This window comes from Hemitrygon akajei, chromosome 4, assembly GCF_048418815.1.
Source record: "Hemitrygon akajei chromosome 4, sHemAka1.3, whole genome shotgun sequence".
In the NCBI taxonomy this organism is placed as follows: Eukaryota; Metazoa; Chordata; class Chondrichthyes; order Myliobatiformes; family Dasyatidae; genus Hemitrygon; species Hemitrygon akajei.
Window position 1 is genome coordinate 76,129,348 of NC_133127.1, and position 27,606 is coordinate 76,156,953.

At 44.8% G+C, this 27,606-nt stretch overlaps 1 protein-coding gene across 1 annotated transcript; it reads left to right on the top strand.

Moving 5' to 3' along the window:
* Positions 1 to 27,606, top strand: tmem154 (transmembrane protein 154). Its single transcript, XM_073042889.1, has 6 exons — positions 1 to 149; positions 10,905 to 11,333; positions 15,141 to 15,177; positions 24,695 to 24,780; positions 25,172 to 25,222; positions 26,756 to 27,606. Exons 1-5 carry the CDS (start codon positions 86 to 88, stop codon positions 25,213 to 25,215), a joined length of 660 nt encoding a protein of 219 aa, XP_072898990.1. The 5' UTR covers positions 1 to 85; the 3' UTR covers positions 25,216 to 25,222; positions 26,756 to 27,606.

Here is a 27,606-nt window from a genome sequence, read left to right on the forward strand (position 1 = left end):
GGAAACAGGAAATGGCAACGTTCCTCTGAGTGTGAGAGGAAATCAGAGCACAATGAAACTGAACGCACATTTACTGTAAAGTAACATGAACCAGCAGAACTCAAGGTTGTGTTTGATGGTGACGGTGGTCCTCTTATTTTCTGGCAAAGGTAAGTGTCACTGTGAAATGCCGTTGTGTTAAACCTGGTTAAAAATAACTCTACCGCCTGCCTTGCCTCTGGGTTGCTTCGGTGAACGTCACACCCAGATGCCTGATAGCAACATGCTTAATTGCACTTTAAAACAAGTTTACTTTTGAGGTTTTAAAATGGGAAGCATTGGTCATAGTGTTCATTATTATTTTTCCTCAGCAAAGTAATTGTTTGGAATTTATCTTGCAATTATTTGAAAAATCCTTTATTTTTCAAATATGTTCACATAGACTGTGGTATTAATGTATTTTTTCCAGTTTCCAAAGCCATCCTCACCAATTATTTGTAAAGGGTAAGATCAAATTTTAAAAACTAAAATTTAGTGTTTGTTATTACTGATAATCATTCAGTGGCACTGATCATGCTGGTTTATAATTCCAGCTGATTATCAATATAATTTAACACTTTCATGAAAGTCGTGTCCTTCCTCCAGATCTAGTTAATCATATGCAAAAATTACATTCTAAATAAATTAAAAATCATTTACTTATTGCTGTGTATCTCCCACTCATAATTTTTTATGAATTCCTGAGGCGCTGTTTACCGTTTTTCCTGTTCTTTGTCAGACACATCCTGTGCACTAGGTGACTGCCTCATTAGGTCATACAGAAACTGCTGCTGGCCATGATCCCACACAGTGAACAATGAGCACATGAAGAATCTATCTTCCAACTCAGCTCTAACTCGTCTGTGAACAAGGCAGACTGAACTCCTGGGGAGTTATGGATTTCAGAGTTCTTAAAACATGCCCCATTGTGTTTCAGGTTGGAACTTGCCTCAATCGTACAGTCATTAGGTCTGTTTTATATTCCAGTATTTTAGAGAGAAAGTCAGTAAAGAGTGAAAGAGAAAAAAATGAGATAAAACAGCTGCAGTTTGATGACGTCAAATTGCTGTTTCCCGGCAATTGAATGGCAAAGATGTCCCGATCCTGTCAGATCCCCCTTGGTCACTGGGCGAGAATAGACAGAGTTGCCACTCAGACATCCCTCTTGCCGGGGAAGGAAGCTGCACGCTGAGGGAAGCAATGGCGTCTCAGATCTGAACACAATGTGCTTCGAACCGATCGCGAATGATACGTCGGCAAGTGGAAATGAAAAGCTTCACAAAACAAGAGCTCAAAAGTATGTTCGATGAATTTCTACTGTTGCTTCCTTTCAAGCTGTAGCCTTTGGAGAAAGCAGTTCCCTTCTCCTCCAGAGTCATATAACATAGTGAAAAAAGCCTCTTGGCCCATGACAGCCACGCCGACCTTTCTGATCAAGATTCAGATTTACTTACACTACATGAGGTGAACAGTAGCGGGTAGCTTGATGCAGTTAAGCTCAGAGTTCAAACCTGGCACAGGCACCATGTGTAAGGAGTTTGCCCGTACTCCCCGTGATGGTGCGGGTATCCCCTGGTGTTCTGCTTTCTGCCCACAGTCCAAAGATGTACAGAGGGGTAGGTTAACTGGTCGTTGTAAATTGTCTTGTGATAAGGCTTGTGTTACACAGGTGGGTACTGGGCAGTGTGGCTTGTTGAGCTGGAAGGGCCTGTTCCATGCTCTATCCCTAAATAAATAAATAAATCCAGCGAAATGCACCATTAGCGTTATCAACACACACAGCCACGGGTTTGCTGAGGGCAGCCTGTAAGTATCACCACTCATTCCATTACCAATATAGTACTCCTGCAATGCCCAGCCAGCAACACAGAATGCAACAAAATAGACCACGGCACGCAACAAAACAACAATAGCAAAACAAGCTCCTTCCACCCAAACACATACAGTCCTCTAACTCCAGGACAGGCCATGTTCTTCAGCCTCTAACCCCAGGACAGGCCGTCTCCTTTGGCCTCTAACTTCAGGACAGCCCATGTTCTTCAGCCTCTAACCCCAGGATGGTCCATTGCCTTCGGCCTCTAACCCCAAGACAGGCCGTCTCCTTCGGCCTCTAACCCCAGGACAGGCCGTCTCCTTCGGCCTCTAACCCCAGGACAGGCCATGTTCTTCAGCCTCCAATCCCAGGACAGGCCGTCTCCTTCAGCCTCTAACCCCAGGACAGGCCGTCTCCTTCGGCCTCTCCCAGGACAGGCCATGTTCTTCAGCCTCCAACCCCAGGACAGGCCGTCTCCTTCGGCCTCTAACCCCAGGACAGGCCATGTTCTTCAGCCTCCAACCCCAGGACAGGCCGTCTCCTTCGGCCTCTAACCCCAGGACAGGCCGTCTCCTTCGGCCTCTCCCAGAACAGGCCATGTTCTTCAGCCTCTAATCCCAGGACAGGCCGTCTCCTTCGGCCTCTAACCCCAGGACAGGCCGTCTCCTTCGGCCTCTAACCCCAGGACAGGCCGTCTCCTTCGGCCTCTCCCAGGACAGGCCATGTTCTTCAGCCTCTAATCCCAGGACAGGCCATGTTCTTCCGCCTCTAACCCCAGGACAGGCCATCTCCTTCGGCCTCTAACCCCAGGACAGGCCATGTTCTTCAGCCTCCAACCCCAGGACAGGCCATGTGTGGTGAACTAGATATATCTGTCTGACTGCTCCTGTGGCTCCTCCCACAGACCCTGCTGACTGCCCCTGTGGCTCCTCCCACAGACCCCTGTATAAAGGCGACTGTGGTCTGCTGCTCTCCCTCATTTTCCCAGGATGTAGTGTTGTTCTTCAGTCAATAAAAGCCAATATCTCACTTCCTAAGTCTCAGCGTGAGTTATTGATGGCGCATCAATTTTATTGACTGAAATTACAACATGGAAACCGTTTTACGCCCAGAACGCCTGGACTTGGACCCCCAAGACCCTGGAGCAGCTCTTGCCTTTGAACACTGGCTGGTGTGCTTCCAATCGTACTTAGAGGAGGTTCGTGCCACTGACTCGGCCGTTCGGCACAGACTTCTCCTCTCGAGGGTCGCCCCAAAAGTTTATTCGTTCATCAGGGACCTATCCACCTACGAGGAGGCGCTTGCCGCCCTCAAAAGACAGTACCTGCGGCCAGTAAATCCAGTTTATGCCCGGCACCGCTTGGCAACACGAAAACAGCGGCCTACGGAGTCGACTGCTGAATTTCTCCGAGCTCTACAGGCACTCGTGCGGACTTGTGACTGCCAAGCGCTCACAGCGGAACAGCATACGGAACTCTTGGTCCGAGACGCTTTTGTGACTGGGGTCCGGTCAGTGTGTATACGCCAGCGGCTGCTGGAAAAAGCTGATCTTACCTTACGCTCCGCGATAGAGACGGCCGATACGATAGAGGCTGCGCAGCTGTACGCCGAAGCGGTCCAGCCGCGCGATTCCCCGGTTCCGAGCGAATTCGCCAACGCCGCTGCCAGTCGCGGTATCTCGAACCCCTCGAATTCGCCAGGTATAAAACTCTGTTACTTTTGTGGGCTTCCGAAACATCCCAGAAACAGCTGCCCGGCCGTCGGAGCGACTTGTTCCAGCTGTGGGAAGAAGGGCCATTTCGCCAAGGTATGTAAGTCTAAACCACGCCCGGGGTCGAGCAGCGCTGCGTCTGAGACCTGGGGGCCGCCATTTTGCATGCCCGGATGTGGACAACCAGATAGCTCAGTACAAGGTGTACTCGACAATTGATCTGAAATCCGCTTATCACCAGCTCCCCATCTGCCCAGAGGACCGCCCCTACACCGCCTTCGAGGCGGGTGGCAGGCTCTATCACTTTCTGCGCGTCCCATTTGGTGTCACAAATGGGGTCTCTGTCTTCCAGAGGGAGATGGACCGGATGATGGACCAGTACAAACTGAAGGCCACATTTCCCTATCTAGATAACATCACCATCTGTGGTCGCAACTGGTCGGATCATGACGCCAACCTCCAACGATTTTTCCAAGTGGCCGATGCTTTGAACCTCACTTATAACAAGGACAAGTGTGTGTTCAGAACCACACGACTCGCTATCCTTGGGTATGTCGTGGAGAACGGGGTCATTGGCCCTGACCCCGACCGTATGCGCCCCCTGTTAGAACTCCCTCTTCCCACTACTCTCAAAGCCCTCAGACGGTGCCTGGGTTTTTTTTCCTATTACGCCCAATGGGTCCCCCATTATGCAGACAAGGCCTGCCCCCTGGTCAAGTCTACCACTTTTCCCCTCTCTGCCGAGGCCCGTGCGGCCTTCAGCTGCATTAAAGGGGACATTGCCAAAGCAACGATGCATGCGGTAGACGAGACCATTCCCTTCCACGTAGAGAGTGACGCCTCTGATGTCGCGCTGGCCGCTACCCTCAATCAGGCAGGCAGGCCAGTAGCATTCTTTTCTCGTACTCTTCAAGGCTCTGAACTTCGGCACTCCGCGGTGGAGAAAGAAGCCCAAGCCATAGTGGAAGCTATTAGGCACTGGAGGCACTATCTTGCCGGCAAAAGGTTCACCTTGCTGACCGACCAGCGCTCGGTTGCGTTCATGTTCAGCAACCAACAGTGGGGCAAAATCAAAAATGATAAAATTTTGCGATGGAGAATAGAACTCTCCACCTACAATTACGATATCCTGTACCGGCCTGGCAGGCTCAATGAACCCTCTGATGCCCTATCCCGGGGACCGTGTGCTAGTGCCCAGCTCGACCAGCTGTATGCCCTTCATGCCCAACTTTCCCACCCGGGGGTCACCCGATTCTACCATTTCATTAAAGCCCGGAACCTGCCGTACTCCCTGGAGGACATCAGGACGATGACCAGGGACTGCCAGATCTGCGCTGAGTGCAAACCGCACTTCTACCATCCTGACACTGCGCAGCTTGTCAAGGCCACCCGCCCTTTTGAGCGACTGAGTGTTGACTTTAAGGGCCCCCTTCCCTCCACCTCCTGCTTGCTAATCCCCAGTATGCCTAAGTGGTCTTGCCTGATGGGCGGGAGGACACGGTCTCTGTCCGCGACCTGGCGCCCGCCGGAGCAGCAGACCACTACCCCGAGCATTCCACGGTAACTATGAACCCTGTACCTGAGGTGACACCGCACGCACCGTGCCCCACACAGACTCCTCACGACGCTCATGTACCGGGCATCCCGTACGCGTCTATTCCAGGGACCTCGCTCACACGCGAGGGATCCCTGACACCTCCTGTTGGGACAGAACCAACCCACTCTCCGCCTCCGGAGCAAACACCATCTCCGGCACCTGTGCCATCATCACCTCCGGCTCCTGTGCAATTGCAGCCGGAGCTACGTAGATTGCAGCGAACGATTCGACCACCTGATAGACTTAACCTGTAAATATGCTTGGGAATTTTTTTTAACAGGAGCAGTCAGACAGGTATATCTAGTTCACCACACCATGTTCTTCAGCCTCTAACCCCAGGATGGTCCATTGCCTTTGGCCTCTAACCCCAGGACAGGCCGTCTCCTTCGGCCTCTAACTTCAGGACAGCCCATGTTCTTCAGCCTCTAACCCCAGGATGGTCCATTGCCTTCGGCCTCTAACCCCAGGACGGGCTGTCTCCTTCAGCCTCTAACCCCAGGACAGGCCATCTCCTTCGGCCTCTAACTTCAGGACAGCCCATGTTCTTCAGCCTCTAACCCCAGGATGGTCCATTGTCTTTGGCCTCTAACCCCAGGACAGGCCGTCTCCTTTGGCCTCTAACTTCAGGACAGCCCATGTTCTTCCGCCTCTAACCCCAGGACAGGCCGTCTCCTTCGGCCTCTAACTTCAGGACAGCCCATGTTCTTCAGCCTCTAACCCCAGGATGGTCCATTGCCTTCGGCCTCTAACCCCAGGACAGGCCGTCTCCTTCGGCCTCTAACCCCAGGACAGGCCGTCTCCTTCGGCCTCTAACTTCAGGACAGCCCATGTTCTTCAGCCTCCAACCCCAGGATGGTCCATTGCCTTCGGCCTCTAACCCCAGGACAGGCCGTCTCCTTCGGCCTCTAACCCCAGGACAGGCTGTCTCCTTCGGCCTCTAACTTCAGGACAGCCCATGTTCTTCAGCTTCTAACCCCAGGACAGGCCATGTTCTTCAGCCTCTAACCCCAGGACAGGCCGTCTCCTTCGGCCTCTAACTTCAGGACAGCCCATGTTCTTCAGCCTCCAATCCCAGGACAGGCCGTCTCCTTCGGCCTCTAACCCCAGGACAGGCCGTCTCCTTCAGCCTCTAACCCCAGGACAGGCCATGTTCTTCAGCCTCTAACCCCAGGACAGGCCGTCTCCTTCGGCCTCTCCCAGGACAGGCCATGTTCTTCAGCCTCCAACCCCAGGACAGGCCGTCTCCTTCGGCCTCTAACTTCAGGACAGGCCGTCTCCTTCAGCCTCTAACCCCAGGACAGGCCGTCTCCTTTGGCCTCTAACCCCAGGACAGGCCGTCTCCTTCGGCCTCTAACCCCAGGACAGGCCGTCTCCTTCGGCCTCTAACCCCAGGACAGGCCATCTCCTTCAGCCTCTAACCCCAGGATGGTCCATTGCCTTCGGCCTCTAATCCCAGGACAGGCCGTCCCCTTCCGCCTCTAACCCCAGGACAGGCCGTCTCCTTCAGCCTCTAACCCCAGGACGGGCTGTTTCCTTCAGCCTCTAACCCCAGGACAGGCCGTCTCCTTCAGCCTCTAACCCCAGGACGGGCTGTTTCCTTCAGCCTCTAACCCCAGGACGGGATGTCTCCTTCCGCCTCTAACCCCAGGACAGGCCGTCTCCTTCAGCCTCCAACCCCAGGACAGGCCATCTCCTTCAGCCTCCAACCCCAGGACAGGCCATCTCCTTCAGCCTCCAACCCCAGGACAGGCTGTTTCCTTCGGCCTCCAGCCTCCAGCACCATCTTTTGCCCAGCTACTCTCATCGCAGTTTTCACGCCTTACAGTGATATCCTTTCATGCCTCGCTAATTTAAGTGTCCATCTAAATGCCACTTAAACACAGCAATTGTGTTTGATCTCACTCTTTTCTGGCAGCAAACTCCATACAACAACCACATGTTAGATAAACTTATACCTCAATCACATTTAAAACTTACTTTAAATCTGTCCCCTCCAGTTTTTGATCTCTATTGTTAAATAAACTTATACCTCAATCGCATTTAAAACTATCTTTAAATCTATCCCCTCCAGTTTTTGATCTCTAATGTTAAACCTGTAGGGGTGTCGAACCAAAGTTGAAAGGCTTCCTCTGAAAGGGAGGAACTATGGATCAGGGGGCATGGGCTCACATTGAGAGGGAAGAGCCCGCAGCCAGCCAGCTGCTCCATTTACAATATTGATACCTGTCTGGTAATGTGGACTGTCCTGTTCACAAAATGCCCAGCAGCCTTCCCTGGATCGTCAGCAGGGCTCATCAGTGATCTCTTGGGTTCTCCAGGATTCAGCTCGAGATCTCACGGTTCAAACAAGAGGTGAGGTCAAAGTGACTGCTCTGAATATCTGGCAACGTTTGCCAAGTGGCATTAAATATCAAGGATGATTTGATGACAGAATCAGTGGAAGACAGTAGGAGACTCCTGTGGAAATGTCCTGGGCTGGGATAATCATCCATCCTTCTGAAAGGTCTAACTTCAGATAGTGGGTTTTCTTCCCGGTTTCCCACCCCCTGCACCCACTGTCCTTCCAGTCCTGACGAAGGGTCTCGGCCCGAAACATCGACAGTGCTTCTCCTTATAGATGCTGCCTGGCCTACTGTGTTCCATCAGCATTTTGTGTGTTGCTTGGCTCCAAATGTTCATTTCCACAGACGCTGCCTGACCTGCTGAGTTCCTCCGGCATTTTGTGTGTGTTGCTCTAGATTTCCAGCATCTGCAGAATCTCTTGAGTTTATGAGTAACTCTATGATTCAGCTTTGTAATTCATTTGCTTTCGTGTCAGTTATTATAGATTCACTTTTAAATTTGGATAAGAGGATATCTCAATGAAAGGAATGAAATTCATCATCTTATTTAGTGGGCGATATGAAGCAATCTGTGATCATTAGATTATAGTTCATGTACACCAGCAAAAGGGAAATGGTGACATAAAGTGAGATACTGACAGTACTTGTTTCCTTAGATAATAACCAGCAGTGAACTGACTGCCCACTTCACCCTCCTTTCCTGTGAATGTCAGTGAGCTAGATGCGAAATGGCCTGTCACTGCACAAATGGCAGCAAGACTGTGGAGAGAGCCCCCCTCCCCCCCAGACACACACACACACACACACACACACACACACACACACACACACACACACACACACACACACACACACACACACACACACACACACACACACACACACACACACACACACACACCCTCAGCCACTCAAGTCCAAATTCATTCGCCTTTTCTTTTAAGATGTTGATGGAATTCAAATAACTAACAGGGAAGAAATGCAATCTTTTCAAACAAGCTGTGTAGCTAAATGACCAAGCTAAATACATAACGAGTCTACTGAAGTATTGATAATTCATTACTGGGCTTATATTTCAGACATCACACCTCAAGAGAAAGGTGTAGAACAGATTCAACAAAATGGTAGCAAGACCAAAAGATTGGCAAGACTTGTATCCCAGTGAGCACAGTGAATTAAAACACGGATTGACTCTGGTGTCCTGATGAAGGGTCTCAGCCCAAAACGTCGACTGTACTCTTTTCCATAGATGCTGCCTGGCCTGCTGAGTTCCTCCAGCATTTTCTGTGTGTTACTCAGCGTGTCTAATGATTAAATAGTGTAACAGAATGGACACAGAGAAACAAAAAACAGAATGCTGGAACCACTCAGGTCAACCTGAATCTACAGGAAGAGGACCAGAGTCAGTGAGTCAGATCAAGGACCTTTTTACCTGAACTAGAGAGGAGAGATAACAGTTAAGCTGCAGGGAGAGGGGGACAGGGGGACATCTCTGATATGGTTAAAGCAAAGTCACTACGGAGATAAATTGTAAGTAAGGTTATTTAGTCAATGAGTGAATGATGGCAGATAGAGAGTGAAAACATTGAAAGCCTCTAACAGGTCTTTCTCTCTAACTGCTCCAGTTGCACGTAGGGTCATTGGGTTATTGAGTTTCACAGCACAGAAACGGGCCCGTTGTCTGACCAGCCTCATGCTGATCCTTGTACCCTTCTACAATAACCCCACGTGCCATAATTAGGTCCATGTCCTTCAATGCCCAGCCTAGTTACGTGTCTGTCAAAATGTATCTCTGTCCACTACCTCCCCTAACACCATTTTCCAGATACAAAACTCTCTGTGAAAAAAATCCCCTCATCCCTCACCTTAAACATGCTCTCCTGCTGTTGGTATCTGCACCATGGGGAAAAAATTCTGCCTACCCTATCTTTCCTCTTATAATTGTTACACCTCTGTCAGGTCACCGTTCAACCTCCTTTGCCCAAGAGGAAACTAACCCAACCTATCCAATCTCTCCCCATAACTGAAGTCCTGTAGCTACGGCAATATTCAGCTCAGACATGTCCTCCCTGTGGTGTAGTAACCGGAACTGCACCCCATGCTCCGAGTGCAGTCAAACCTCTGTTGTAAACTTGCAACATAACATCCTGACTATATACCCTGTACTTCGACCTACAAAGGTAAGCAAGCCATATGCTTTCCTTCCCACCCTCTCTTCCTATGTTGTCCTGATGAACAGAGAAATCTTGTGTTACAGGTGTCACATGAACCTGTAATACAAGATTTCTCTGTTCATCAGTAATTCTTTGTGCAGTCCATATGAAGAACCTCGACCTGAAATATCAACGGCCTATTTTCCTCCGTAGATGCTGTTGAGTTCCTCCAGCATATTGACTCTTGCTCCAGATTCCAGCATCTGCAAACCCTCATATCTCCTTAGTGCTCCACTGATAACTATATAGGTCCTACCCCTATGTGACTTCCCGAACTGATGGCATCCCCATCAGCCGAATGGTCTCAGCCCAAAACACCAACTCTACTCTTTCCCATGGATGCCGCCTGACCTGCTGAGTTCCTCCAGCATTTTGTGTGTGTTGCTCAGATTTCCAGCATCTGCAGATTTTCTGTTGTTTCACCTTTCACTTGCTGGGACTAAATTCCATCTGGCAATGCTCCACCCAACTTTCCATCTGATTTATATCCCACCTTAGACAACATTCCTCACAACCCAGCAACCTTTCTATTTGGAGGACACTATGCATCTTGTGGAAATCTTCCTCACCAAAAAAAATTGCCACTACATTTCATGCATTCTTCCGGGCGTTGATTGGAAAGATCTCGAGGGTCTTCTGGTGGACACCATCACTGATAACTGTGATTCTGCAACCGATAATTCTTGAAAATTAAATAAAGTAATTTTAACAAGAGAAAAAAACAACCAAACTCTCAACAGTGTTGCAGTAATGCCTGGGAAGCACTGACATAAAGGATGGCGGGAAGAAATTCAATACTGAGAGTCTGAATTTAGATGGACGTGTTCTTCAAGGAGAGGCATTTGCCATGCAAAAGACCCATTCAGCAGAGACTTGCCAAGTTTGTCTGAGAGAGGCTGCCTGCAGGTAAAGAGACATCAGACAGGTGGGAAGGACTTAAAAGTAAGATTTAAAAGGAGGGTTTATGTCCAGAGTGTGCAGAGGATTGGCACTAATTGGACACCAATTATAAGGAAATAGCATTGACAAATAAAGCAAGGCTTTATTTTGTTTTTCTTTCGGTGGAAGCGTTCTGGGAAAGAGATGGGAGTTGGTGTGGGTTAGAGGTTGTTTAAGATTGCAGATATTATGGCTGAGCTCTGACTCTCAACCACCTTAACAAACTATAAAAATAAAATTGTCTTCTAATCCTCTGTTTCATTTCCAACAGGTTATTCGTTGGGAAAAACTGGATCAGCCACACCAGTGACCCATACAAATCAGTCTGCTGAAAATGCAACCGATGTATTTGTTCCATCATATGCAACCTTTACACATCATGGTCTCCATACCAAGTCTCCGACATCACAGCCACGCAAGGCAATGTCAACAACAATTTCTCATAAATCATCAGCATCAATGATTCTGGAGGATGCCCATGAGGGAAATATCGCAAACGCCAACACCAAGGCAAATGAACTTTTGAAAGGAACCAGAAATTCTACATATGAATTGATGGCTTCATTACCTTCTGAGAATACCTTGCAGCCCTTAGTGAAGAACAAGAAACTAATTGGGATGATTCTGCTTCCAATTCTGATCCTTTTCCTGTTTGGTTTAATTATTGCCATTCTGTTGAATTGCTATCGTGGTAAAAAAAGTAAGCAACTGTATTTTAGTTTTACTGATTTCTTAAAACTAGTTCATGACATTGGTATTGTATTGAAGGAAATAACAAAAATCCAACAAAGTGGTTGGTCTACAAAGAAAGATTACTGTAGGAGACATTCCTGGTCTGAGGTTGGGTCTGACATACCAAGTGGGGATAATTGATTTTACTTTCAGTTGAAGCCATTTTGTAGAAGCAGATGGCTGCTCTGCTTCCCACTCCCTGGCTTCACCGATCACCTTCCAGACCCCCTCTCCCTTCCTTTTTATTCTGGTATCTTCCCCTTGCTTCTCAGTCCTGAAGAAGGATCTCGGCCTGAAACGTAGACTGACTATTCTTTTCCATCGATGCTGCCTGACCTGCTGAGTTCCTCCAGCATTTTGTGTGTGTTGCTCTGGATTTCCAGCATCTGCAGATTTTCTCCTGTTTATGGGTTGTTTCCTGTCCAGTGGGTTCAATTAAAATCAGCCCCTGTGCCAGGTCTGAGGGGGTGTCACTTGAGTTTTGCACCTCAAACAATTTTATAAGAAATCAAGCACAGTTAAAATAATCACATTTTCAACTTGTACCTGATCAAAATTATCACCATGCCAATTATTTAAAAAGAAGCTTTGTTCCCCATAGTAAAAGTGATATTATTTACTTTGTAGTTACAAGTGCATTTGGTACTACAATTGTCTCTGGAAGGCAATAACAGGTGTGGGAGAATCAAGGCAATTTGAGCACATCATTGTGAGCCCAAGACATTCTAATTCCCAGCATTATTTAACCATTTCAAGCATGTTTCATTGGTGTCAGTCCTGGGACCAGTGCAGCAGATAACCACAGTCAGGAATTTATGATAGTACCTCTGCAGTCAGCTATGATGTGTTATCACCTACAGACTTATAAATGGAGTCAAAACCGATGCCTGCTGCCTCTGATGAAAGTCTTTGCTACTTATTCATTTTTTGACCAAGCCAGCAGTTATTGTCCATCCTAAATGCCCTTGAGAATGTGGTGGTGAGGTACTCTTTGAAGCACTGCGTGCCTTTTAATGAGTGCATTCATACAATGGTTTAGAGCAGGACGTTCAGAGACCCAGCAACAATGAGGGACTGGAGACACATTTGTAAGTCAGGGTGATATTAAATTGGAGGGGAATGTGCACCTGCAGGTCTGGGATGTGTTGTCAGCGAATATTGCGCTAGTTCATGCTGCTGCCCCATGGATCTAGGGACCATGATCGCAGGTAGCAGCTATGCAGGATTTGACCAATCCCCCGGGGGCTCCTTCAGTTTCTTCCCTAGTCACAAAAATCTGCTGGTAGATTCATTAGCTGCTGTAAGTCACTGCTTAGTATTGGTTAAGGGCAAAAAAAAATCAAAAAAGTGAGCTAATGTATGTATAAGAATGTTCCTTTATGAGGCAGTGCATACTACAGTTATCATCTGCCATTGGTGTCTCCTGCATTAATCAAGTGAAATGCTTTGCCCTTTATGATGTTGATCTTGTCACTGGGGCATTGAAAGCAGATATCACTTGTTAAAATGTAGCCAAGGCCACAACAGTATCATCAGACCCAACCAAATAGATTTCATTGAGGCTCTTGCTAGCCTGAGGGAGGTATTTGTTGTATCGCCAGGATGCATCTGTTAAAGTAATATGTAACAAAAATGCAGGGTGAAGGAAGCCACTGCCAGGGTATTGGGTTCTTAACATACCACAATAATTGGAAGACTGTTTGACAATGGGAATTGTTGCTTAGAGACTTTGCAAATCTCTCAGGATGCAGTTGTTTATGTCCATTCATAGAACATACAACATCCTGTAATTATGACTGTTCACCATCATTTACTACAGACAGTAAAAAAAACACCTTATAATGTTATCTCAAAGGCATTGGGAGTGGAGTAACGAGTGCTTGATAAAGAGATACAAAGTGTTTAAAAATTAATCATCTCAGTTTATTATTAATAATTAAGGAAAGTTTTATATAATGCAGCTGATCAAGAATATTTTTTGTTCTTGATTATTTAGGATCCTTTAATGAATTATTAAAGATTGTCTCATTATTTTTCCAACTCACATTTCCCATAGTCATACTAAAGGATTTTTCATACAACTGTTTATGAACCTCCCTGGGCAGATCAGAAAGATCAGTGGTATCTTACACAGTGCACTGTCTGCACTGTGACCTGAAGTCACATCTACAATCTCACTGAGACTTTGGTCTTGCTTATGGCTCTAATCTGCTAATCTGTGATTTGGTTATATCATTAGATTAAGTAGAAGGCCAATAGTACAGCGGAATATGAATTATCTGTGAGGACTACACAACAGAGTGCTGTCATCAGTAATCCCTTGATGTAGAATTATAAAATCAGGTTTATTATCGCTGTCTTACGATGTGACCCATTCGAAAATCTGATGGTGGAAGGAATGAGCTACTTCTGAATCATTGAGTGTGGGTCTTCAGTCTCCTGTACCTCCTCCCCCAATGGGAGTAACTATGCTCTCATCTGATTTGACTAAAATCTAACAAGAGAACCATAAACTCACAGGCAGAAGTTTACAGACATTTCAGTGTAGGCCAGTCTCCTGTCGACACAGGTTCACTTTCTTTTCTTGTTTTCACTCCACTCTGCCTGAAAGGCAGAGGATGTCTTCTCAAAGTAGACCACTGCCTGATGGAGATGTGGCACCATTGTAGCAAACCGCTTCCTGTCTTGTGATATCCAAATCTGTTCCCTTGAGATACACTTTCAGCACATCTTTGTAGTCTTCCACTCAACCACCATGTCATTTCTCCACGGTCAGCTGAAGAGATCAGCATTTTCATACCATATATGGTCCAGCAGAGCTGATGCCTCGACACTGGTCTCATTAGGTTTAGTGAGGAGGCCGTCAGTGATCTCCTTGCCAATTTTCTAGATTAATTGATGGTGGCACCTCTCCAGTCTCTCTAGGTGTTGTTGATAACTTACCAGAACTTGTATTGTGGGTCAAGATCAGTGAAAACACATCAGCGGATTACCCACAGGGAGCACTTATGTGCTGAGTCTCGCAATCAATTTTTGAAAAATCTGTGAAAAAGATAGCTACCTAGGAAATGGAAGTGCTCAACTACTTTCAGGGCCTGCTTCTCAGTAACCATGTGAGACAGGCTGATAGGCCAATGTTCAATGAGAATCTTTGGCTTTGGTAATTTTGTGTAAGAAGATTCTGCATGGACTGAAAGTCATTCTCGGTGACCGTGAGGATGGCATATTGAAGATCAGTAGTGGGTCCCTTGGAAACTCCAGTCCTCGGTCAGAATGACAGAGCCATCCATTCCTTCTGTCCTGAGTACCTTGCTGCCAGGATTACTGCTACCGAGAAGAGAGCAATGATACGGCTTTACTTAACCCCAGTTAGGATAACGGATGAATCCGTAGCTCCTGTAGAGAATTGTGGTGCTCATGTCATCATGAAGGAGCCTTGGAATCTTAGTAATCTACAGCTCCTTTAAATTTCCACTTCAGAACAAGCTCTGCATCACATATTTGACAGAAGGAAGGTGCCAAATGAACTTGGCATCACATCAATTTCAAATTGGTTTTCAAATGCAAATATGTTTGTTGGGGAAATATTTTGCCCAAATGTAATTCAACATAATGATTTAATTGTGTGAAAGATGTACTCAATTTTATTTCCTGAGAAGATAAGCATTAACATCGGTGGTTTTCATTTATTCGCAGAGTAAGTCGAACATTTTATTAATGACAACTCTCTGCAACTTCAGGATATGTTTCAACTTGTGTTAACTTCTTTTCACAGGGATAAATGATGAAGTTAATTGTGAAAATCCAGCAAGGTATGAAGCTTAAAATTTATTTTTTAATTAAAATACATATAATGTTTGAGGCTTGCAGGGACAGATTTTATTGGAATAAAAACAAGTCTAGAAATTTTCAAAAGCATTCCATCTTGATGTGAATGCATTTTTGCTTTGGTGCTTTTGTCAGTGTAAATGTTGAGAAGTGTTTGTGCTGTTGTTGGATTGAGATAGTCCATTCAAACTGCAACCCCAGGGTAATTACGCACAAAGTTAAACACAGTAATGGTGATATCCTGGATAGATATGGATTATATCCAGGCAGATGGGTCTATCATCAAGGTCGGCAGACATTGTGGGCTGAAGCACCTGTACCTGTGCTGTACCATTCTATGTTTCGTGGACAATGTGCAGTGTCTTTTGCTATTCCTGCACTGTGTGGCTGCACTTACTATCCCAGCCAATTTCCACTTTACTTAAACAAATGGGAACTTGGGTAAACATCCTGAAGGGCAGAGGATCCTCCCCAGGTCTGTTTTTACGAACTGCCTGTGTTTAAGCTGCAAGGTGACGCTCTGTTTGAAAAGGTCAGGCATTGACCAGAGTGGAGCCAAATGACCTCTCTGCCTGCCCATCTTCTCCCTTTGTAAGTATGCTTTTTACATCCTGAGTACCCAGGAGGCCACATGTATTTGTTTCTGCCACTGAGGCTGGTCTGTGGCTCAGACGGGAATGGAGGAGAAGAGGAGTGCAGAAATGATAGGGGATTCCATAGTTAGAGGAGCAGATTTGTGAATTTGAAAGAGACACTCTGAGGGTATGTTTGCCCCCCAGGTGCAGGGTTAGGAATGGTTTGGATCAGGTCCACGCCATTCTGAAGGGGGAGGGTGATCAGCCTTAAGTCATGGTATAGATTGGTACCAACGACATGGGGAGGAAAAGGGAGGAGATGCTGAAGAACGAATATAGGGAGTTAGGCAGAAAGCTGAAAAGCAGGAGCTCCAGGTAGTAATCACCGGACTGCGCCACGTCAAAATAAGATGATTTTGCAGATGAATCTATGGCTGACCAACTGGTGCAGGGGGCATTGTTTCAGATTTCTGGATCATTGGGATCTCTTCAGGGGAAGGTATAACCTGTACAAAAAGGATAGGATACACCTGAACCCAAGGAGGACCAACATCTCCCACAGGCAGGTTTGCTAGAGCTGTTGAGGTGAGTTTAAGCTAATTTGGCAGGGAGATAGGAACCAGAGTGATAGGGCTGAACATGGGGCAGTTGCTATACAAGTCAAACTATTGTGTAGTGAGACTGTGAGGAAGGACAGGCAGATGATAGGACAAAATTGCAGTCAGCGGGATGAGTTGAAGTGTAACAGGTGGACAAAATCAAAAAGGGTGATGAACACAGGACTGAAAGTGTTATATCTGAGCCCGTGCAGTAAACAGAATAAGGTAGATGATCTTGTAGCATGGTTAGAGATTGACAGGTGTGACATTGTGGGCATCACTGAGTCATGACTGAAAGAAGATTATAGTTGGGATCTTAACATCCAAGGATACAAATTGTATCGAAAGGTGAGGTAGGTAGGTGGATTGGGTGGAGTGGTTCTGTTGGTAAAAACTGAAATCATAGAGACATAGGAAACCTACAACACAATACAGGCCCTTTGGCCCACAATGCTATGCTGAACATGTCCTTACCTTAGAACTAACTAGGGTTACCCATAGTCCTCTATTTTCCTAAGCTCCATGTACCTATCCAGGAGTCTCTTAAAAAAACCCTACTGTATCCGTCTCCACCACCACCGCCAGCAGCCCATTCCATGCACTCACCACTCTCTGCGTTAAAAACTTACCCCTGATATCTCCTCTGTACCTATTTCCAAGCACCTTAAAACTGTGCCCTGTTGTGCTAGCCTTTTCAGCCCTGGGGAAAAAACCTCTGACTATCCACACAATCAATGCCTCTCATCATCTTATACACCTCTATCAGGTCACCTTTCATCCTCTGTCGCTCCAAGGAGAAAAGGCCGAATTCACTCAACCTATTCTCATAAGGCATGCTCCCCAATCCAGGCAACATCCTTGTAAATCTCCTCTGCATCCTTTCTATTGTTTCCACATCCTTCCTATAGTGAGGCGACCAGAACTGAGCACAGTACTCCAAGTGGGGTCAGACCAGGGTGCTATATAGCTGCAACATTACCTCTCGGCTCCTAAACTCAATCCCATGATTGATGAAGGCCAATGCACCGTATACCTTCTTAACCACAGAGTCAACTTGCGCAGCAGCTTTGAGTGTCTTATGGACTCGGACCCCAAGATCCCTCTGGTCCTCCACACCGCCAAGAGTCTTACCTTTAATACTATATTCTGCCATCATATTTGACCTACCAAAATGAACCACCTCACACTTATCTGAGTTGAACTCCATCTGACACTTCTCAGCCCAGTTTTGCATCCTATCAATGTCCCGCTGTAAGCTCTGACAGCCCTCCACACTATCCACACCTCCAACCTTTGTGTCATCAGCAAACTTACTAACTCATCCCTCCACTTCCTCATCCAGCTCACTTATAAAAATCACAAAGAGTAGGGGTAGGGGTCCCAGAACAGATTCCTGAGGCACACCACTGGTGACCGACCTCCATGCAGAATATGACCTGTCTACAATCACTCTTTGCCTTCTGTGGGCAAGCCAGTTCTGGATCCACAAAGCAATGTCCCCTTGGATCCCATGCCTCCTTACTTTCTCAATAAGCCTTGCATGGGGTAGCTTATCAAATGCCTTGCTGAAATCCATATACACTACATCTACTGCTCTACCTTCATCAATGTGTTTAGTCACATCCTCAAAAAATTCAATCAGACTCGTAAGGCATGACCTGCCTTTGACAAAGCCATGCTGACTATTACTAATCGTATTATGCCTCTCCAAATGTTCATAAATCCTTCCTCTCAGGATCTTTTCCATCAACTTACCAACCACTGAAGTAAGACTCACTGGTCTATAATTTCCCGAGCTATCTCTACTCCCTTTCTTGGATAAGGGAACAACAGCCGCAACCCTCCAATCCTCCGGAACCTCTCTCGTCCCCATTGATGATGCAAAGATCATCGCCAGGGTCTCAGCAATCTCCTCCCTCACCTCCCACAGTAGCCTGGGTTACATCTCGTCCGGTCCCGGTGACTTAAACAATTTGATGCTTTCCAAAAGCTCCAGCACATCCTCTTTCTTAATATCTATATGTTCAAGCTTTTCAGTCCACTGTAAGTCATCCCTACAATTGCCAAGATCCTTTTGCCTAGTGAATATTGAAGTAAAGTATTCATTAAGTACCTCTGCTAAATCCTCCAGTTCCATACACACTTTTCCACTGTCACACTTGATTGGTCCCATCCTCTCACATCTTATCCTCTTGCTCTTCAAATCCTTAGAAAGAAGTGACATAGGATCAGAAGAAGTAGAGTTCTTGTGGGTAGAGTTAAGAAACTGCAAGGGCAAAAAGACCCTGATGGGAGTTACATATAGTCCTCTGAACAGTATCCGGGATGTGGGATATGAATCACAAGGGGAGATAGGAGAGGCATGTAAAAGGTAAATCAAATTTAGAAATTTAGAAAATCAAATTGGTGCTGAATCCTGAGATGGAATTTGTAGAATGCCTACTGGATGGATTTTTGGAGCAGCTTGTGGTTGAATCCACTAGGGAAAAGGCAATTCGGGATTGGGTGTTGTGTGATGAACCAGATTTGATTAGAGAGCCTAAGGTAAAGGAACCCTCGGGAGACAGTGATAGAATTCATCCTAAGGATACAGTCAGAAGATAAAGTAGAGTAAAGGGAATTACAAGGCATGGCGAAGGAGCTGGCCAAAGTTCATTGGAAGGGGTCACTAGCGAGGATGATGGCACAACAGCAATGGCTGGAGTTTCTATGGGCAATTCAGAAGGCCAGAATGGATACCTCCCAAAGAAGAAGAAGTATAAGGGAAGATGAGGCAACCGGGGCAGATGAGGGAAGTCAAAAACAACATTAGATTCTGGAATGGTTCTGGAGGACGGGTAAAATTGCAAATGTCACTGCACTCTATAAGAAGGAAGGGAGGCAGAACAAAGGAATTTTTGGCTTGTTATCCTGAATTCAGTGGTTGGAAAAATGTTGGAGTCTATTATCAAGGATGAGGTTTCAGGTTACCGGAAGGCACATGATAAAATAAGCCAAAGTCAATGTGATTTTCTTGAGGGGAAATCTTGCCTGACAAATCTGTTTGAGGAAATAACAAGTAGGATAGACAAAGGAGAGTCAGTAGATGTTGATTATTTGGATTTTCAGAAGGCTTTTCCCAAGGTGCTGCACATGAGACTGCTTAACAAGTTAAGAGCCAATGGTATTACAGGAAAGATACTACCACGGATAGAAGATTGGCTGACTGGGAGGAAGCAATGAGTGGGAATAAAAAGGGCCTTTTCTGATTGGCTGCCAGTGCCTAGAGGTGTTCCGTGGGGTTCGGTATGAAGATAGGTGGAGGGACAGGTTGTGTCGAGGAAGTCTGCAGAAGGACCAAGGCAGATTGGCAGAATGGGCAAAATAGTGGCAGTAGAACACGGTGTTGAGAAGTGTATAGTCATGGACTTCGGTGGAAGGAAAAAGATGTGGACTGTTTTCTAAATGGGGAGAAAATTCAAAACATCAGAGGTGCAAGGAAACTTGGGAGTCCTTGTGCAGGATTCCCTAAAGGTTGGCTTACAGACTGAGTCAGTGGTGAGGAAGGCAAGTGCAGTGTTTGCATTCATTTTGAGAGGACTAAAATATAAAAGCAAGGATGTATCACAGAGGTTTATAAGACACTCTAAGGCATTGGTCACACTGCATCAGTCACTGTATTGTGAGCAGTTCTGGGCCTCTTCTCTAAGAAGAGATGTGCTGGCTTTCGAAAGGGTCCAGAGAAAGTTCGCGAGAATGATTCCAGTTAATGTATGAGAAGAATTTGATGGTTCTGGGCCTGTACTCACTGGAGTTTAGAAGAATGAGGGGGTAGGGGAATCTCATTAAAACTTATTGAATATAGGTAGAGTGGATGTGGAGAGATGTTGTCTATAATGGGTGAGCCTAGAACGAGAGGGCACCACCTCAGATTAGAGGGATGTCCATTTAGGACAGAGATGAGAAGGAATTTTTTTAGCCAGAGAGTGGTGAATCTCTGAAATTCATTGCAATGGACAGCTATGGAGGCTAGGTCATTTGGTATATATAAAGTGGAGGTTAATAGGTTCGATTACCCGGGCTTCAAAGGTTACAAGTAGAGGGCAGAGGAATGGGGTTGAGAGAGAAAATAAGTTAGCCACGATGCAATGGTGGAGTGCTCTTGATAGACCAAATGGCTTCAATTATGCTCTTATGTCTTATGGTCTTAAAAAATTTAATCTTCAATTTAGGGAGAGTATGAATGTAATCCTGTCTTTGCCTCCAGAGTATTTCTCTCATAACCCAATCCTGGATTATAAAAAGCAAAAGAAAACATGAAGGAACATTTATTTTCTTTTTTTTAAAGATTCCTACAATATCTAAGCATAGCTCCACCATTCATTCCTCAACCTTGAACACCCATCCCTCCACCATCGTCCAGAACAAGCCCCACCTCCCCCTGTAGAAGAAGGCTGTAAGTGTTTTTGCAAAATGACAAGAAATTGGTTTCAGTCAGTGGTTTTAAGATAAGAAATAAACTGTGTTGTACAAGGATTCAGCAAATTGATGCATACGTCACCATTTGCAACTACTTTGTCTTAGTGCTCAAGAGCAAAAACATCACCCTACCTCAGAATAATGTGGCTGGGCAACTGAGGCCTGATCTCTGATCTTCCTTCCATCTGAAGCTTGTTCCTGAGTGATTCAGTCTCCATCTTGGTATGGGTGGGCTACTCGGAGGAGGGGAGCAGAAGGAAATGCTTTCTTGCTCTCACCTTCTTGATATTGCTAATGGGCATGGTCCCCGAGGGCTATGTTGGATTCTGCTAAAATATTATTCTCAGGAAGAATAGAGAGACAGACAGACAGACATACTAGGGAGGGAAATTGGGTTTCGTTACAGTCGCACCAACCAAGAACAGTGTAGAAATATAGCAATATAAAACCATAAATAATTAAATAATGGTAAGTAAATTATGGCAAGTGGAAATAAGTCCAGGACCAGCCTATTGGCCCAGGGTGTCTGACACTCCGAGGGAGGAGTTGTAAAGTTTGATGGCCACAGGCAGGAATGACTTCCTATGACGCTCAGTGTTACATCTCGGTGGAGTGAGTCTCTGGCTCAATGTACTCCTGTGCCTAACCAGTACATTATGGAGTGGATGGGAGACATTGTCCAAGATGGCATGCAACTTGGACAACATCCTCTTTTCAGACACCACCGTCAGAGAATCCAGTTCCACCCCCATAACATCACTGGCTTTACGAATAAGTTTGTTGATCCTGTTGGTGTCTGCTACCCTCAGCCTGCTGCCCCAGCACACAACAGCAAACATGATAGCACTGGCCACCACAGACTAGTGTAGTCTGTGTAGAATAGTGTAAAGTATTGAATGCAGTCTGCTCATAATTTCCCACATCACCCCACCCACTCAACTGGTGTCACCTTGACTTTCTGTCCATTTGATGCCATTTGCCTTCAGTGTGCAGCTACATTGAAAGGTGTACTGCAGGACCCTGGGCCACTGCCACTGGAGCTTCCTTGCTGCGGTTAAAGCCAGCATTCGCCTTATTACCTGTAGCATGGTGAGGGGCCAGTGAGTAATCAGTGGCTCAGTGTGGAGCAGTTGGAAGGTTCCCTCTGGGTGGGCAGCGAATGATTCACACATTCTGGCCACCTTCCAACAAGAAGGAAAATGTTGCAAGTTAGAAACATTCCTTAAAAGCAGCTGCCTTATCTGAGTGCTCTTTAAGTGGCTAAGAGCAAAGCTAGCAGCTTTGTCTCAAACATCAAGAGGATGCAGTTAATCACATCCACTGAAGTGTAATCAGTACTTCTACTTGACATGTCATTGCATGCATTAGACAGGTAAGTGTCCATCAGTGATCATGCCAGAGATTTGAAGATGAGCTTCAGTCTGAAATAAATCTCTGAGTTAAGCGCTCCCTCTCACCACTATCAGCTGGTAGAAGTATTCAAGATGCAAAATGAGTTATTTTGTGGCACAAATTGGAAAACTTTAATTTTTCATCTTAATTACCTAACTCAGGCAAAAGTTATGTGATTAAATGCTTCTGCCATTAGGATATTGTGTGCCACAGTGATGCTGCCAACCCAGTGGTGTTTATCCAGATTTAACACCATAGCACATTATGCATCTTTTACCTCTAAGAGATTCTGTGAGTTTTTAAGTTTGAATTAGCCTTTACATCTTCTGTCTTTGTGTTTTCGTGATACTTAAGCAAAATAAATAAAGGCAATATGTTGAAACCAACGATCAGGAATCTTGTCCTGGTTTCAGAGAGGAACACTGACAAAAGTAAAACTCTTCTCCAATGGTGCACCGACTCTAAACACAAAAATTAATGGACAATTTGGTTGCCTTGTATAAGCTGAATCACCAGTTGGAGTCACCGGGCAATGCAGCCCGTTACTTTTGTCTTAATTGCAAAATAAAAACTAGTTGAGTGGTGTCATGCTTTTGGACGGAGTTTTTAATGATCATGTCATGTGACAGGCAGTATTTAACTACAGTTGTTCATAAATCCAGAAATAAATGCCCCACCATCCAACCGAACCTTTTAGGGCTCAAGGCTTGGATAACATTAGCTCTGCTGATTTAAATACCTTGTTGTTGCTAACAAACTATATGACAGCAATGCTCCTGCATAGTATCAGTTGACACCATGATACCTCACAGTTCATTCAATAAACTAGAATCTTTCTCCAAAGAACAAAACCTGATACCGAGACTAGAGATACACTTGTTCAGAACCTGCAGTTAGATATAACATACGTATCAGGTCTTGCCACTGATCTTGAAGAAAACTTTCCACAGAGATTGAGCCAATACAAACTTCTCATTTTCTGATGCCTACTCCTGCAATTTTATATCATCAGTAAAAAATTCACCAGCATGCTTTGAAGCAAAAGGCACACTTTTTAATGAACTTTTCTTAAACACTCTAGATTGCAAAATCAAGATGAAAACATCCAATATTGTCTAAAAAGGAATCAAACCCCACTACCACACATATTGAACTTTTAATATCTCTTATATTTACAAATAACTGTGAAAGGGTTTTTTAAATAGTTTGCTAAGTTGTAATTAGGTTCTGTAAGTAGCTAAGATCCCACGTAACTAAACACATGATCTTCAGAGTATTTCACAGGAAGAATATTCACACCGATTCAAGTGAATTCAGTTTTCATTGAGGAAGAGTGAAGATCATTCAGTGGAAATGTGGTTTATCACTGACACTAATTTTAGGATTCATTAAACTATGTATTTAGGAAAATGTTAAAGTTGTTGTTTATTTCAGGAAGAAATTATGGCAACACTAATTACACTGACTTAGACTGACAACAGTAATGCTACTGACTTTTCCTGCTGACCATCAAATACACAAGAAACATACAAATACAAATACTTTATTGTCACCAAACAATTGATACTAGAGTGTACAATCATCAGTGATATTTGTTTCTGCGCTTTGTGCTCCCTGAAGTACAAATTGAAGTAAATATAATAAAAATTTAAATTATAAATCATAATTAGAAAATAGAAAAGGGAAAGTAAGGTAGTGCAAGTCAGTTCCAGATATTTGGAAGGTACGGCCCAGATCCGGGTCAGGATCCGTTCAGCAGTCTTATCACAGTTGGAAAGAAGCTGTTCCCAAATCTGGCCGTACCTATCTTCATACATTTATCTCTTTGGCAAGATTGTGAGTGAGTAAGTTTGTGTTGCCTAAAGGACTTCGTTCAATAACCAGTGGGAACCGATTAAAAGCTAAATGCATTTCATTTTTGTGCTCTGGTTCTTCCAGAAGCCTCACTGGTTAAAGCGAGAATGAATTAAAATCCACAGGAGGGGAACTAAACTGCTATTAAAAGCATCTGAACATGCAGAGCGAGTTGTTAGCCCCTCCTGTCTTGCGATGGACTCCTGCTGTGGCTCTAGTAGATGGTCTGTAAACAAGCCCTTGAATGATACTGAAACAGTCACCTGCTCCATCCAAGCCTACTGAGGTGGATGTGGTGGGGGCTGAGTTCTTCTTGATATGAACATCTTCCCATCTCTGTCATCACAGATCCTCTGCAGCTCTTCAGAAGTGGAAATCTTTTGGGAAATGGAGACGTGTTGTCTGTTTCACTGACAGCTGTTCCCAAGTAGGGTAAAAACCAGACATTAAAAGACCTAGCAACTGAAAATGAGCTTGGGCTCGGGATTGAGCCCTGAGAATTTTCAATGGGAGATTTTTTTCTAATTAGCCAGAAGTATCCAGTGGTTTAAGTGTTTTATTTATAATAATCTTACCCTTTAAAATAAAGATGTTTATTTGTAATTTTCCCTCATTCATGTAAGCCCTATATTCGAGGAAGATGTAGCTTCTGTGATGGAAGTTGAAATGGAAGAAGTCAGCAAGTGGATGGGGAGCATGAAAGAAAAATGTAAGTGAACAAACAAACAACACGTCCGCACAGTCAAACTGTACCTGCTAAGTAAACTACCCTCCTGGGAAAATGGGTGGGGCATGGTTCCACACGTTACGAAGAAACACTCATTCCCAATTACCTCTCTGCCCCTCCCTTACACAACACCACTGCCACCAGTTTCCCCTTCTCTCTGTCCCATTTCCTTTGCCCCTTTCTACTCCAAAGCCCTCACTTAATTCTTCATTAGTTCTTGGGGAATTTCTTTATGTTACACACTATTTATGGAAATTTCATTCTAATAATCAGGGAAGACCATGAGATTATCCCTTCCTCCAGGCTTGAGCTATTTATGGTATTGACATGCGCTTCTGCCTTGTCTGATAAATATGTTTCTAAATCGTTTCAGCTCAACAAGGAAATTCAGTAGACACCAGCAAAGACAAAAATTAAAATACAGGTCAGTGTTCACTAGTTTTAATTCTGAAAGCTAATTATTTGTATTTCTCAGTAGAAGTATTAAATTTACAGAGTTTCATTTAAACAAGTGATGCATAGATTTTTATTTTAAAAAGCTGTACAGTGAAATGTATAATAGCTTTAATAATCTGACACTATTACACCTATTGTGTCTCGCCACAACAAGACACGACAGGAAGTGGTATTGAATAAAGCTGCAGCATAAACAAGAGAGCTAAAGTGCCAGAGGTATCAGTAAACCAGTGGAAAAGGATCTGAACAGCACCAAGATGATTCATTTCTTCTTGGCAATCGGAATAAAGAAAGCATTGGGATTTCATTTGATAATAACTATAACATAGCTATGATATATTGACATCTTAACACAGCTTACATTATTGATAGCTGAAATAATGAAAGACTGCACTGCAGAGTTTTATTATTAATATACAGATTTACACTCAGTGGCCACTTTATTAGGTACACCTATACACATGCTAGTAATGCAGATGTCTCATCGGCTAATGACGTCACAACATCTCAATGCAGAAAAGCATGCAGACGTGGTCAAGAGGTTCAGCTGTTGTTCAGCCCAAACATCAGAATGGGAAAAAAATGCGATCGAAGTGACATTGACTGGGGAATGATTGTTGGTGCCAGACAGGGTGGTTTGACTATCTCGGAAACTGCTGATCTCCTGGGATTTTCATGCACAGCAGTCTCTAGCGTTCACAGAGAATGGTGCAAAAAACAAAAATCATCTAGTGAGTAGCAGTTCTGTAAGCAAAAGTGCCTCGTTCATGAGAGAGGTCAGAGGAGAATGGCCAGACTGGTTTGAACTGACAGAACAGCAACAGTAACTCAACTAACCACACATTATAACAGTGGTGTGCGGAAGAACATCTCCGAACGCACGACACTTCGAACCTTGAGGTGGAAGGGTGATAGCAGCAGAGAGCCGCAAACATATTCAGTGGCCACACAATTAGGTACAGGAGGTACTTAATAATGTGAATGTGTCTCAGCAACTAGTACATTTTATTTACATAATGTTTCTTTCAAAACTACATAACAAAGGAAAATTTTACTTTTTAAATAATAGCACATTTGAGTAAGAGCTCCTGTGAGAATTAATTAAAATTTCCTGTTTGGTTAAATTTCCCTAGTGTCAGTGAGAAATGGGGAACATTGTATCTTCAGTTAAAAATTCAGAAACCTGTACTTAGAAGTGGGAGTTAATGGATAATGTGAAGTAGAAGTGATGCTTTCTCTTCTCCAATGCATTCAACCTCCATATGCAGCTTCACACAGGAAGAGACAAAAAGAAATGAGAGTAGAGAAGAGGATATGGAGCATCATGCAACTATCACTGGGATTATATAATCAATATTTTTAAGCCACTGGGTATACTTAATTGTAATTCCAAAATGCTATTGAGGTTATGGCGACTGGGAATTGATAAGAAGTCAACTACAATGGGAACTCTTGACATAACTGAATTTCACTAATCCATAATGTTATATTCCTTCTGCAGTGATGTGGAACAAGTCCAAGCAACTCTTTTGGAATTTAAAATAAATAGAGTTATGTGGTATAGAAACAATCTGTTCAGCCCAACTGATGGCAGTCAAGATTGCGCCTGCGTACAACGCTCCTTCGGTCGACATCTTCTGGATAGATCATGAAACGATATATTTCACTTCTTTTATGTCTTTTACATTTGTTTTTCATCTTGAATGTGAATCTGGGGCTGTTGGAGCCTGTGATTTGCTGTCTGGAGATCGTTTGGGTGTTCCGGCGCTCTACAGTCTCCAAGAGGATTACAGGAGGCAGAGGTGGCGAGTGTGGACAGGCTCCAGGATGGGACATAAGCCGATGTTCGACTCCATTTTGCTGATTAAAGCCTCCATTATTCGCCGATTAAAGTGACGGGGAGATTGAAACATAGAGGAGAATGCAGAAGTTTGGAGATTGTTTGGGTTCTTCAGCGCTCTGCTGTCTCCAAGAGGATTCAGGGAGACAGAGGCAGTGTGCACGAACCTTGTTATAGGCAGGCTGTGGGACGGGACACGAGCCAACGTTCGACTCCAATTTGCCAATTAAAGCTTCCATTGTTCACCGATTAAAGCGACAAAGGAGATTGAAGTATCGAGGCGAGTGCAGAGGGTGAACACCGACTGCCTATTGCTGAGAGTTGCTCTGCTATGCCACTGGAGAGGAGAGGACCTAATACTGTGTCCAGAGAATGTCACCCAGGTTTTCTGCATTTTGAATGTGCACTTGGACTATAGTCTTTTTTTGCAGTCTTATAGTTTTTTTATATTTTGTGGGTTTTTTGCCCAATTTTTGTAGTTATTTTTGTTTGTGGGGAGGGGGATTTGGGGG